General features: G+C 31.8%; 2 protein-coding genes across 4 annotated transcripts; both read right to left on the bottom strand.

The window, feature by feature from the left end:
- On the bottom strand, nt 1-2,074 carry LOC124939783 (serine incorporator 3-like). Of its 2 annotated transcripts, none has more exons than XM_047480226.1 (5): nt 1,696-2,074; nt 1,371-1,607; nt 995-1,281; nt 663-903; nt 1-577 (listed from the first exon to the last, which is right to left on the bottom strand). In XM_047480226.1, exons 1-5 carry the CDS (start codon nt 1,868-1,870, stop codon nt 273-275), a joined length of 1,245 nt encoding a protein of 414 aa, XP_047336182.1. In that variant the 5' UTR covers nt 1,871-2,074; the 3' UTR covers nt 1-272. The 2 variants fall into 2 exon arrangements, with proteins under 2 accessions (XP_047336182.1, XP_047336183.1); XM_047480227.1 differs by having other exon boundaries at nt 1-574; nt 1,696-2,073.
- Nucleotides 2,075-2,541: 467 nt separating this feature from the next.
- LOC124938716 (ADP-ribosylation factor-related protein 1-like) lies at nt 2,542-5,127 on the bottom strand. 2 transcript variants are annotated; one of them, XM_047479212.1, is made up of 7 exons: nt 4,974-5,127; nt 4,316-4,512; nt 4,000-4,140; nt 3,796-3,904; nt 3,654-3,715; nt 3,380-3,483; nt 2,542-2,946 (listed from the first exon to the last, which is right to left on the bottom strand). In XM_047479212.1, exons 2-7 carry the CDS (start codon nt 4,406-4,408, stop codon nt 2,835-2,837), a joined length of 621 nt encoding a protein of 206 aa, XP_047335168.1. In that variant the 5' UTR covers nt 4,409-4,512; nt 4,974-5,127; the 3' UTR covers nt 2,542-2,834. The 2 variants fall into 2 exon arrangements, with proteins under 2 accessions (XP_047335168.1, XP_047335169.1); XM_047479213.1 differs by having other exon boundaries at nt 4,316-4,509.
- Nucleotides 5,128-14,644: the final 9,517 nt, after the last annotated feature.

Genomic DNA, 14,644 nt, shown 5'->3' with positions numbered 1-14,644 from the left:
TGATGAGTAAAATAGATGAATTATATCACAAATTTGGTAAAGGTTGGGTCACATAACCGCTACAATGATCATGATGTTGACTTAAGGAAATGAACAGCAAACAAAATGTCCCAAAATGGTGACAAACAAATGCAGATCCAAGCCAAGACAATCATCTTTCCTCATTTACCTTTTTTTTTAATATATATATATAAAGATATCAAGATATGAAGATCACTTCCTCCATGATTCTAGCAATCAAAGTTGTTTAGCATAAAAAAGAATGATCATAATCAATAGAATTCACGATCAGGGAAGACCAATGGAGCAACAAGAGTCCATATATATAATGCAGCAGTAACCCATTGTGTGCAGGCCTTAACCCAAACTGATGTCCAGCCTACATCAATATAATCCGAATTCGCAGAAGGATGTGTCCATCCCGAAAGAAGCATAGCTGAATACATGCTAGCTAATGCAAATATCAGATGGAAGAATGTATAAGAGTAACTCACTGCACCACCCCCTTCCACCATTTCCTTCTTCCCTCCTCCTTCCATCTCCTCATCCTTCCCAAGCAGAGGATTCTTTCCACCTACTGTCAATTCAATTCAATTCAATTCAATTCAAATTAGAAACTGTAAATTCATGAATCCACGAGAGCTGGATTGATCTTGGGTTACCTGTGGACGTGGGTGAAGATGGAGCAGATAAAAAAGTTGTGGAAGATCCAGCACGAACAGCAGAATAAATAACAGAGAAGACAGTCGTTATCAAGCCAAGAACAAGAGTACTCGTCGAGGCTGCAGCGCTGTCGTGAAGACTATTGCACTCGTAGCCTCGTGGCTCGCAAGATAGAGTAGTATAGCAAAGATATGCACAATAAACCGACATCACAGAAGCAGGTAACAAGCTTCCATTCACCTATTTTCCCATAAAAAAATTACCCATTTCGCGTTACTATAGTTTTACATGAACTGTTTTTGTTAAAATTGATATATTAGGATTAGTGTACCTGTGGATGTAAGGCAATAAGAGCAAATGCAAAGGAAAGGATTATTGTGATGACTATAAAGAAGATATTAAGACCACATTGATGGCCAGAAGGATTGAACCAGAAAAACAGAAGTCCTGAAAGAGTAAATGCACCAATATAGCATGTCCCAGATACAGAAAGTAGAGCCATATACCATTTCTGTTCATCTTTAGCAACCCAAGCATCATTCCATGAGTGTGTAGCATCCAACAATATGATCACTTGAACCAACAAAAACAAACCTGCCCCGAATTTCGATAAAACTCCTGTTGTTGCATATAACCATATCAATCATATCATGTCCAGATCAATTCAACATAATTAATAACAACTAAGAAGCATAATACATACATACCATAAACTGTTATGACACCATCTGGCATGAAAAACATAAGGACAACAAACAGAACCCATATGGCAACTTTAGCCACCCATCCACCATGATGCAACAAGTCGCGATTATCGTTTTGATCTTTCACGCCGATCATTATCACAGCTAGAATTGCGAAAAATAAGAAATTCCCCAAGCTGACACGAAGAACAGCTTCTGTCTGATACCATTCTGCTGAGTGACTTGCAGTTGTTACTATCCCTGCCAATAATAGAAAGAAAAAAAGAAATCACTTAAACACATTCAATAAGAACTGGTTTAAGGATCATGACATGGGATATTTGCTTACATGGAAGTTTCTCCAAAATGGGAGCTGCGTATTCCCTAAGAACCCATGAAACGATCAAAGAGATGCCGAAAAGGCCACAGTAGGCTATTCGAGCTGAACGTCTGGAAATGCTGGAAGCAACAGATGTGCAGAGGCCGCATGTAAGAGACACGCAACAAGGCATCAAACAAGACATGTCTTTCTAGATCTCTCTGTCTCTCTTTACCCACACCTTCCTTTGATCTTGGAAATGGTGGGAATGAGAGACGATGGATATTGTTGAAGATTATTATTATAGCATTGCCATGCATCTGTAATTGGGAGTCGTGAGTCGGGATCATCCATAAAATAATGGGTATAACCCTTCTCCTTCAAGGCTTGATCAAACATATATAATTCATCAATGCTTCTTTTCCCTGTAAATTTCCTTCCTTTGTCCATATCTGTCAACGACAAAAAAGAAATAACCATATATTCATACTTTAATGCCTTGTTTGGAACATCTAGCTACACAACATCATTCCTATGATATATTTGACCATCATTAAGATTAAGGGTAAAATTGTCATCTCGAAATGACAAAGTCTTACCTAAGAGATCACAGATCAAAAGTTTTGACCTTTAGAACCGAAAAATGCATAAATTCCCGGATTTTCGTAAAAGAGGGACGAGTGGTAGGAGCCTTAAGTTAAAGTTGAGAGTTACAACGATAGGATCATACTAACTTCCCAAATCACAAATTAAAAAAAAGGGGTAAAATTGTCATTTAACCCCAAAACCGGATTATCTAGAACGATACAACAAATAATCTGTTGATTATTCAAATAACCCAAAATCAAACAAGGTCTAGATGATTCTAACTTAGAATTGAAAGAAAAACACTTTATTTCAAACAAGCCCTTAGTTTGAGCTATACATCCTCTCAATTGCAATAGTCTTATTATTTAAACTCAAGAATTAGAATTACATGGGAAAAGGAAAACCTAGCTTGAACTATATGTAATTAAAGCCAGTAAAAGTGCATTAGAAGATTGTCTCACAATAACAATAATTATTTTAATTGAACTTCAATCCTGACTAATTTTACAAGGAACAATACAAAGGTTGGAAAAAAAAAGTATTCGCGAAAAAACTGCAGAAGAAGCGACCGCGTTCTTCTTCTAGGAAGAACCCCCGGGGCTTTTCACATTCGCTCGAATTCTCAGAATTTCGGTTCTCTTACTTTTTTCCATAACCTCTACTAGCCAGTCCATGCTTTCTTTAATTCCTGTCCTGCAATATGAAATCAAAATGAAAAAAATGTCACTTTTTTTACTTTATAAAAAAAAAAGACAGATGAGCCCACAAACGTAATTCTTGTCCCAAAAAACAAAAAATATTTAGTAGAGTCATGGTGACCCGAATGGGTTTTGATCGAGGGCCTTGACCCGCGATGTAATAAAAGAAAACCTGAATATTTCAGAACCGTAACCATTAAATATATGATATGAGTTGGGGTTTATTTAAGTAGTTATTCTTCTCTAATCTCACATTAAGCCTACTTTTCAAAGCATAGTTAAAGTTTCCTCATTTGTCCGTAATTTTTTTTCTTATTTTGAGTTTCCATGCATATATTGTGTTATTTACGTTCTTTCTTTATTATTACTCGCCTCTTCAATTTAGAAGGAGTTGGTGTCAGAGCTCTATTCTGTAACAATATTCTTACCCATTATATGAAGATACATCTTTAAACATGTATGCCCTTTCATCTAGTTTCTTGAGATCCAAGTATCGGCCAAGTTCTTCCGATGTTAAAGCTTCAGAAAGGTCCTGATTTAAGAGAAAATAACCAAATAAGAGTGCATTAAGAATGATTAGAAGTAAGAAAGCTATACATTTTGAAAAAATATCTTCTATAAAATGTCTGAAATCAATAAAAACTAGAAATTTTAATCTTTAAAGTATCATTCGTAGAGGAGAAGGGTACAAGTATAATCAACCTGCTTGTTTGCTAATATTAGTAGAGGAGCTCCTTGTAGATCCTCGTGTCTAATAACCTTTTCTGAGAAACAAAATTAAAGTATTTCACGAAAACCATTTCTAAGAAAAAACAAAACAAAGCCACTATGATGATGTACGTACCCATTGCAGATTTTGAGTCTTGAAAACGCGATGGACAAGCAGCGTCAACTACAAATATAACAGCATGCGCCTCCTCATAATATTTCTCCCAGATTGAGCGAAGACCAAGCTGCAAGATTATTTTGTAATATAAGTTATAACCTAGTAATTGACGAAAATGAAAACAGAATTCACCAGCATCTATCTAGTTAAAAGCCAATATACCTGACCTCCGAGGTCCCAAAACACTAGTTTCGCGTTTGAGACTTCAAGACGGCCAATATTGAGTCCAACTGTAGGCACAATTCTATCAGGTGGAAGACCTTCTGCGTTTGAGTATTGGCTTTTCAACTTCTCTAGTAAAGTCTGATCACAGTATATATTAGCAATCGAATAAGTAAGATTGAAAAAGAATGATGTACCATCAGATTCTTGAAATAAAAAGTATGACTGACTTAAACCGAATGATAGAGGCACCAAACAATCGTTAAATCAAAGTAATTCAAGAATAAGCAGCAGCTAAAAAGAGAGTAGAATATACCGTTTTTCCTGTCTTGTCAATTCCAAGTATAAGCACATGAAACTCCGTCTTGCTGAACACATATTTCCATAGCCCATAGAACAAAGAAAACATTTCTGTATAATTTTGCCTTGGATTCTTCAAGATGAAAGAGACCAACAATGGTGCTACCTAGATATACCCTCTATGCTCATCATTTGAAAATGCATTTGAGACTGCTGATAAAACAGATCAAAGTATTACATTTTTGTATGAACATACAACACAACAGAAAACCTCAAATTGCAATCTCAAATCTGATAAACAAGCAACCCATAAAGGAAGTTGAAAATAAGAAGGTTGTCAATAGTTCAGTTAACCAAATCATGTATTTTTAACAACTTAATCATGAATATCTGCTGTAACCCATATAAATGGAGTTGAAAAGGCAAGAGTTTTCAATTGATCTGTACTCAGCTAATGTTTAAACAATTACCCATCTCCACCAGCTTGATCACGATGAGATCTAATTGCTACAATGACAGGTTCACAAGAGGGGATGCAAATGCTAGATGATATATTGGAAAGATAAAATCGAGGTCTAGATTGAAGAAATAGAGACGAAACAAAGATCTTAGAGAATCGAAATGGAAAACCCATGAGAATAATGAGTAAATAAATATCTTTGAACACAACTCACCGGATAAGTGATAACCAAAGGAACTGGTCGCCGGAGAACAGAGGCGATGGTTAAGAAGGTGAAAGCTTTTGGAAATTGCCTTAGATCCGATTGATCTCCGTCGTCTTGGATCGAGTGTTTTCAGAGATCAATTGTTATTAGGAAATATCGACGATTCAACGTGGTGCAGACTGCAAAAGACCCGGTCGAGAAAACAAGTCGGACCCATTCCGACCCGTCATTAACTTCTTGAATTGAAAATAAAACTCATAAATAAACCCTTAAACTATTTCTTAATTTTAAGCTCTCACCTAAAACTTCCTTTTTGTTTAAATCGAAAGTCAAAATTAGAGCCGGTACGAAAACACGACTCAAACACGAAAAAGTCAGATTAGTGTCATGTATCAGATTATTTTGTTCAGATCAATATCAGATCGACTTGTTTAACTTGATTAATAAACATGTTAAAATTGGGTCGACCTGAAATGACCCAAAGTAGATCCGATAATCCGTTTATAATTTTTTTTTTGAGTTTTGTGTTTATTTTTACTCATTTTCCTTTTGTAGGATCTTTGTAAATAAAATTTTGATTTAGCTTCATTTTTGTTTTGGGTTAATGTTATTTTAATTTGAAACAGAGATTTGTGAATTAATTATATCGGGTTGGGTTCGAGTTTAATTAGGTAAATCGGGTCAATTAGAGTGTGTTTAGGTCAATCACAAATAAACCGCGGTTAAATTTTGGTTAGTGTTTTTGACACGAATTACTAAACATGTCAAATTCGGATTAATATCGCTCGAGCTATTAATCCGCCAACCCGAATTCAGGCAACAAACACCAACTCTTTTTGCTAAATTGATTGTCACCCCTAGTAAAAAAATACATCTAAAATTTAGCTACTTTTTTAATTGATAAAAAAAATATTGAAGCAAGTTATCTAAAGAAATGAATATTTAACTCCTATTTATATATCCTGTCAATCTTTAGGTCCCCATTTTAACATTATATCCATTTTGAAATAGTCAAGGTTTTAAAAACCGTTCCGGTTATAATCCGGTGTTTTGAGCGAACTTCGGTTCAACCGGTCCAACCGGTTAAACCACTGGTTGAACCGGATTTTAATTATTTTTAAAATTTAAATAAACTTAGAGATATTAGTATATAGATGGTATATATATATATATAATCACTTAGAAATATATAAAAATAATTAAATAAATATTAATTAAATTAAATATTTTGTTGATAAATTATTATAACATTAAATATTTATAATTTAAAATATCAAAAATTAAAACTATATATTAATGATAATATGCGGTAAGTGAGGAAGGATGAGACTCAGAGATGATAGCCATTGACAATCTAAAAGTAAAAACTTCATCTCATTTGCTTTCATCTTTCTCTGCTTTATTTCTCTATCCTCCCAGATCTGATCTGTTTTTGGATAAAAACAATTCGTTTTCAGTTTAAAGTATGTCATAACCTTTGCTCGCGATCTAGACGAAGTAGCAGATCCAAAATAACTAGAAGAACGAAAAGATAAAGAATATTGTATAATTCCCAGACCTTTCGAACCGGAAATATCCGGTTTCGTTTTCCGATAGAACCATCCGGTCAGACCGAATTGTGACCGGTTCGTAAAGTTAACGTATTGAAGTTAAAAATCGAACCGTTCTCTAAACCGTTTTGCGGTCGGACCGGCGGTCGGACCGGCGGTCGGACCGTGTATATTAAAACATTGGAAATAACTCCATCTTGTACTACATTTAGGTTTTGTTTGGATTGATGTTATTTAAGTAATTTTGTTTGAATTTAGATTATAAAAATTATATTATTTAGTAAAATTACTTAAAGATAGTCCGATATAATGATTTTTTTAAAATATAAATTATTAAATTGTGATTTTTTAAATAATTAATTTCATCCAACATTATTTCACTATTTTTTTTAATATATTATTCAATTTATTAAATAAAATACTATAATACATTTGATTTAAAAAATACATTTTATTATTATAAATTAATACATTTAAAAAATATATACATTAAAAAAACATTTTCTCAAAATCAGTAACAATCAACCTTTTTTTTAAATAACTCATAGATTATTTAAAAAATCAACCAATTAAGGACTTAAATATTTTAATTAATTATTTAATTGATGTGATTATGAGTAAATATATGAAAAGATGATAATTATTTGAAAATTATAGGGTGATTAAATCAAAGATATAAGATATTTTTTACTGAAAATAGTCATTATTTTAGTAACAGTCAGATTTTCATTACGAAATCATATATATATATATATATATATATATATATATTACATTTTAACCCCTGTAAAATCAAGTAGTAACACAAAACCTGATTTTATAATAATTAAGTTCATACACTTAATGGTTTGAGAAGGTTTAGGAATTATATTGATCAATTTTCAAGATGTATAGTGAAGAACCTAAGTGATTTTTTCTTAACTTTTGAAATTATATGTAGTCTTGTTTGTATTTGATTTTTTAAAAAATCTAGAGAGGGAAATAATGATTTTTGATAATTTTGAGAAGGTGTTAATTATTTTTGGTAAAAAATTTAAAGAATATTGATATATATAAATAAAATAAAAAATAATAATTTAAAATAAAGAGTATTTTAATATTTTAGTTAATGAAATAAGTGATGAGATTATTGAGAATTAATTAATTGAAAAATTAATTTGGTTTAAATTATTTTAAAACCCAAATAAACTTATGTATAGAATGAAGAACCTTTCTGTATTTATAAATATCTTTGTAGGACAATAAATTATTATTCAACACTATTACATAGAATCCAATGTTGATATCTGGAAAGTGGAAGCAAAGCTAAAACTAGGTTTTCTTTTTAGTCACAAGTTTAATTTTTTCTATTTAAATATATATTTTGTGTCACAATTTTATCATTATAAAGTTGATAAATATTTTTAATGATAATTTTTGTCATTTGGACTACCTAATAAATTAAATTTTTATTGAATTAGATAGACATTTGATAATGTGATTAATGGAATATTAGTTATAACCATATACTTGCATATTTTGAGCTTATTTGATGTTGCCAAACATAAATAAAATAAAAGAATTAGTGAGAAACACAATAACAATGTTATGAAATAGATCATAAACAAGTTAGACCTAATGCAATAATATTAATAACAATTAAGGAAGATGGTTAAACTAAATTAATTCTATAAAATGCTAATTCGAAATATATTTCTTACTTATAAAACATACATTTTTTAAATTTAATTCCCACTTCCAATAGCGAGTATTGAGAGTAGTTGACGGCTCTCTGAAAACGGCTGGAGCGAAATGTTCCCTCAGTTTTGATTTACATCGAAAATACGGAACTTCCACCGCCTCTAAAGTGATGGGAGCACATCCGTAACTCAACGAAAGGACTTACGGGAACTCATCTCATAGATACTCCTCGTCCTTAACCTTAAGGCCATGACAACCTAAGGTGTTGCTAAATGGAAGAAAACTCTAAGTCTTCTTAGTAAAAATTAAATGTAAGGCCTTGTTCGGTTTGAGTTATTTGAATAACCTAAATCTAAAAAACATCTTTCATTTCTCATATTTTCTATCATGTCACTTCATTTTACCAACCAAAATATTAAAATCAGGGGCGGAGCCAGGATTTGAAATCTACTCGGACTAATTTTTTTATAAAAAATTTATCCAGGCTAACTTATAATAATATCAAGTTTTAAAGGTGAATGTTATTATTTAGCGATGGAAAACTTGTCAATAACAACGGGAAAATACCGTCGTTATTGTCAAATAAATACAAAGTATTTTAGGCTACCCGGGCTACAACCCAGGTAGCCTTGTACATGGGTTCGCCCCTGATTAAAATACTCTCTATTTTAAATTATTATTTTTTATTCTATCATTATATATTAATAATAAACCTTAAGTTTTTTAACCCAAAAATATATCCACTTCCTCAAAATTACCATCAACTATTATTTTTCAAATAACCCAGATTTTTCAAAAACATTTTATCCTAAGTAGGCCCAAGACTTCAATTCCTTAGACAAAGAATCTTTTGATTTGAGTTTAACTATTGATTTATGATGAATAACCTAACTAATGGATACCATATGTAGTGAAGAAAAAAAAACTAGAAATCCTTTATTTATTATTTTTTTGCTACAGCCTACAGCCAAACTAGAAGTCCTTCCAAATTAAGGATCTAGAAATGGAGAGAGAGGGAAGAATGTGATTAATTAATCATGGTACAAAAAGATTGAATTTCTTTGTAATCATAATTCTTTGGCTGCAAGAATATTACAACTTCCCATCATACAAAGATCGATCCGATGAAGAAATAGAAATGATGAATTCGATGAGACTTTTTATTATCTTGTATGTGTGTTTGTTTTGAATTATTTGAAAAGGAATGTTGTGATTGTCATGTCTCAGTTAGTCACATCTAAAGCTTTAAATGTACAAGCATGACTTTGAACAGAAAGTGGATCATATATTATTGTCAATGATACCTCTCTTTCTTATTCCCCTCCATTCTTTCTTTATAATCAACCCTTTACTGTTCTTCCATGTTCATCTCCTCCCATGATGCTTTAATTCATTTCATTTCTCACAATCTCCAATTTCTAACCCTAGTTCTAATAGGATCTGACTAGACATTGGAATGTGACAGACTGTACTCTAATAAAGCTGCCTATGAACTATCAATTAGCTAGCATGGACGATAGAACAAGTCCTTACCACCAAATTTGGACAGCTAGGTTAATGTACATTTTTAGATATTAGTCATTCAATACTGATAACATTTAAAAAAAACCAAATATTACAAACAATATCTAATTAGAGGACTAAAGTTAGATGCCAAGTTAATATTATGGAGTCTGAATATGTTAAGTTGGCTCAAGATGACCTTGAGAACTAAGAAAGAAGTTTGAAGGCACGAGAAACTCGCCACTATTCTCGAATGATCATCAGAAGAAGAATTAGGCCAAAGCGATTTATGGTCTTAAACAGGTTTCATCACTTAAAACGTTTTAAAGGGAAGTAAAAATCATATTAGGTCCTACTAGCTTTCTATATTCAAAATAATAACAATAATTTAGTAAACATGAACATAAAATTGAGTCGGTTTAGGAAGTTGGATCCAATTGACCTTACACATTTTAAATGAAGATTTAGTTTCTAAGTGATACCATGCACTTGTTTATTAGGTGCAATTGGCCTCAAACTAGGGCTGCAAATAAGTTACACTGCCCGTGAACCGCTCAATCAAAGTTCGACTTGAGTTTGACTTGACCAAGTTCGAGTCGAGCTCGAGCCGACTCGTTTAATATTCGAGTCGAGCTCGAGCTCATATAATACTTGATCGATGGGTTATTGAGCTTTTTCGAACTTGCATATTTTTATTTATTTTAATATTAAAACTTAAAACAAATATTTTTTCTTCACAAATATTTAAAAAATTAATTTTAGTTCAAGTTTTTGAAGTCGAGCAGAACTTGTAGGCAAATAGTCGAAGTCTAACTCGAGTTCAAATTTATAAATTCGTTTGAGTTTGAGTCGAGCTCGAGTTCAAGCTGACTTGAGCTCGGCTCTTTTGCAAACTCTACCTCAAACATTCCTCATACTCAAAATATTATTATGATTTGTATCGTGAATGATTTATAACGAGTGTCTTACCCTTATTTCTTTCGTGGGGACCAATTTTAAAGATCTATTCATGTTTGTACCATATTAAAACAAATTCACCATCCCTCGAAAACTACTTATCCCCACCGCGTTGTGGAATTCTCCTTTGATTTCCATTTCCATCCATCACTTCCAGTCCATCGAATTTCAATCCCACAAAGTCTATTCTCCACAAATTTATTCTCTTTTCCTTATGAATTTCATATATTTTTCTCAATGATTCAACACATCACACACTTTCTTCTCGGTATCCTAAGAAATCACATCAATAATCTTATCTTTGATTTATTAATGAGATATAAAGAGATAAGGTGTACAAATCCCTCTCTTGCCATTCTTTAAGTGACATTGTGGGACACATATAAACACAAGAAAATAGGACATTTGAAAGACTAGAGAGGGGACATATTATTGACACATTAATTCTTCAACACATATGAAATGTCCCCACAAACATGTTTATTTTATTATCAAAAAATATTTGTAAGGTGAATAAGTTGGTCATTCTCCTCCATGGGGTCATCAAAAAGTTTCCATCTTTTGTGTTTGATTATAAGGAAGGGTGGAGGAAGATGGTGTTCAAGAAGAAAAGATTGGGAGTGGTAGGGTTAAGATAAGGTTTTTGATTTGAAAGTTTTGGCACGAGCAATAATGATCAACTTCGAGCTATTTTACAACTGTTTTAAAACAATATGCTTTCTTAAATCGAAAGTGGTTTCGAGTTTAAGAGAGTTTGTTGTGTTTGAGCGAGCGAATGGAGGGGGCCACGTGACATCGAAACCTCTACTACAAGTGATCAACATTGTTATATGGTCCAATCTGGCAGGTGAATGAGATGTATATAAAGAGTAAGTATTTTCTAGCTTAAACTGAAAATCATATGATCAAAGCAATAATTAGAATTATACAAGTGAAGAGAAAGGAAAATCATATATAAAGCTACATAGCTTTTAAGTGATCAAAAAATGGCAAGGATTGGAGAAAGATATGGGAGGTGGAAGAGAATGGTGAAGCAGCAGAGAGCAAAGTTCTATATCATGAGATCCTGCATTTCTATGCTTCTTTGTTGGCACAAGTATAATTAAAACTATACCCTTCTCTAGTTCTAGCTAACTTAATTAGCTCCATTTTTGTCTTTCTGTTTCTCCTAGATCTTGTATGAAAAAGATTCTAGCAAGTCATGCATGATGATATGTACATAACTCGACTCTTTCTTCATCATCATCTTCCTCGATCTGTTTCTTTGTTCTAACATGTATACAAGTGTTCCATTTTTGCTTACAATTTTCGATTTGGGGAAGATGTATACATTGTGGATAAGTATTATATGTGCTTGACATATATATGATAGAGTTTGAATTTAGAAAAAAGAAGAAGATATAGATGACCAGCAGAAGAATAAGAACATGATGATGTGTTATTGAAGAGATCTTTAATCTGCTTTGTTTATTGATTTGAATGAAGTTGATTTTGTGTATCTATTTATAAAGTTATTAAAGTACTAAGAAGGGAACTAAACTGAAAACATAATCAAATTAGGAAAAGGAAACTAATTAATCTTAATTCTTTCTTTTTCTTGTTTCCGCGTTAATTATGATTACATGTCAACTGAGATTCTCAATAAAGTTGTTAGTTCTTTATCGAATAGTATGTTTACATACCTCGTTTTAACCTAATTAAAGGATTTTTTTGGTTAATCTTGTTTTTATTGTTGAATCATGGAATGGGTAAACACAAGAAGATGGGTGACTCAAGTAAAAAATAAAAAATAAAATTTATTTGATGATATTTTTTGTTGTTGAAAAGGACAAATAAAGTGGTCCCTTTATAATAGAAATCTGCTTTCTCAATAAACATATATATATATATAAATAAATAAAGTTAAATGACAAATATAAATAACAAGATTAGGCAAATGTTTTAGTAAATTTTGACAAGTATACAAAATAAAGATGGATCCACAAACAAATATGGACCAAAACAAAAGTACTTGTATTGTTGCGCTTTCTTGATGTTGGTTAAACACGCGTTTAAATCGAACACAAAACTTATTTTGTTTGGTTAAACTAAATCACATCTTCTAAACATAAATAAAAGAGAATCACAATAATGATATTTGTGAACAGAACTTTTAAATCACAACTTTTAAATATATAAGAGAAACAAGATAATTGTCTAGCCAAATGTTCCTGTACATTGATTCAACCAACAATAGAACAATGGACAAAATGTAACCATATTAAGATTGAAACACACAACAACGACGTTTATCGACAAAACTGCTTACGAAGAAAGTCAAATGATCCTGATTCATCTTTGATCAAAGATGAGATTAGTAAGACATAACTCATTGTTTTGCATGTCTAACACACCCCCATTGTTATTTTGTCTTTTGCCAGTTATTTAATATTTTTCCTACCCAAATGATCCTCATGAAATTGAATAAACTTTGTTAAAAAAATATAGGGGTTTGATTTTTTTTTTTAGCCACCCATGTAATTGATAGTATCACATTATTTTAATATATATCAAGAATGTCTATAAATCTCCCAAACTCGATCCATAAGTCACAAATCAACCATTAAACTAAATGTAGGTTCGTTTTCAACCGAAAGCGCTTGGAATGATTAAAGCGTGGGCTATGTTTGTGGACTTTCATGCAAGTTTTCCTTGATCAAAATAAAGTAAAAAATATTGAACTAATGATATGCCATTTGTAGATGGTTTTGATTATGGACCATTTTTTTTATTTACAAAATAATCTATCATATAATGAAAAAAATAAGGATATAAAAATGATGATTGAAGTTGTTTAAGATCTAGGGTAGTGACATTGAATTAATTATTTACCTGAATTATACACATGATAGAGATGTACTATTTATGAACCAACATGATCCTAGATCACAGCTTCTTGCTCTTTGGTGATAAAATTAGTGGCATTGAAGCAGTTTACGTGTTAATTCTGTACAATCCAACCCACCGAGAAAAAAAGATAGAATGAATGCTGTTCATGAGTTTTTTGTGGCTCAGTAATTACAACTTCAACTTTCATTATGGGTCCTCCAAAACAGGGTCACTTCTTGGTATCTTCCAACTTGTGCGTCTCTCACTAACAAACAAAAGCTACTTATTATCTTGTGTAGTGCCCTAAGTTTTCAATTTTAGTACTCGACAAAATCGAGGTTTACTTTAGAAATAGTTGGACAATAATCATTTTTGTTGCTTCGATATTTCTCTGGATAGTGTTTCGTTATTAATAACTAGTTTACAAATTAAGTTGGGAAAACTTTCAACAAACATTTTACACTAATAAAGTACTATTTAAATATTGAGTTTATTATTAAATTTTTACAAGATTAGAGAAAACTAATGACTCTAATCTATATATATAATGATACTTAATTTTTAAAGTGTCCGGATTGTCGGGTCAAGAGCTGTGCTTAATTTGAATATATATGTGAGAGTAAATGGATACTTGAGTCGGATTGTGGGTTGACCCGTCCATAAACTTAAAACGGTTAAAAATAAAATTAAAAATGCTATAGGTATGGTTCGAACTTGCAACCTAACAAAACAAGTACAACCCCTTAACCAACAAGACTAATAACACTTTATATTTTAAATTTAATACTAAATTTGATGAACGCAGAGCATTTTAACAATACAAATTTAACTTTTTAACTAACTAATCTCTATATATATAATGATGCTTAATTTTTAAAGTGTCCGAATTGTCGGGTCGAGAGCTGTGGTTAATTTGGATATATATGTGAGAGTAAATGGATACTTAGGTCGGATTGTGGGTTGACCCGCCCATAAACTTAAAACGGTTAAAAATAAAATAAAAAATGTTATAGGTATGGTTCGAACTTGCAACCTAACAATTTTTAAAGTGTCCGGATTGTCGGGTCGAGAGCTGTGGTTAATTTGGATATATATGTGATAGTAAATGGATACTTGAGTCAG

Source organism: Impatiens glandulifera, chromosome 5 (assembly GCF_907164915.1).
Source record: "Impatiens glandulifera chromosome 5, dImpGla2.1, whole genome shotgun sequence".
Classification (NCBI taxonomy): domain Eukaryota; kingdom Viridiplantae; phylum Streptophyta; class Magnoliopsida; order Ericales; family Balsaminaceae; genus Impatiens; species Impatiens glandulifera.
Note: the sequence above shows the minus strand (reverse complement) of the source record. Positions and strands in the feature narration are given on the sequence as shown.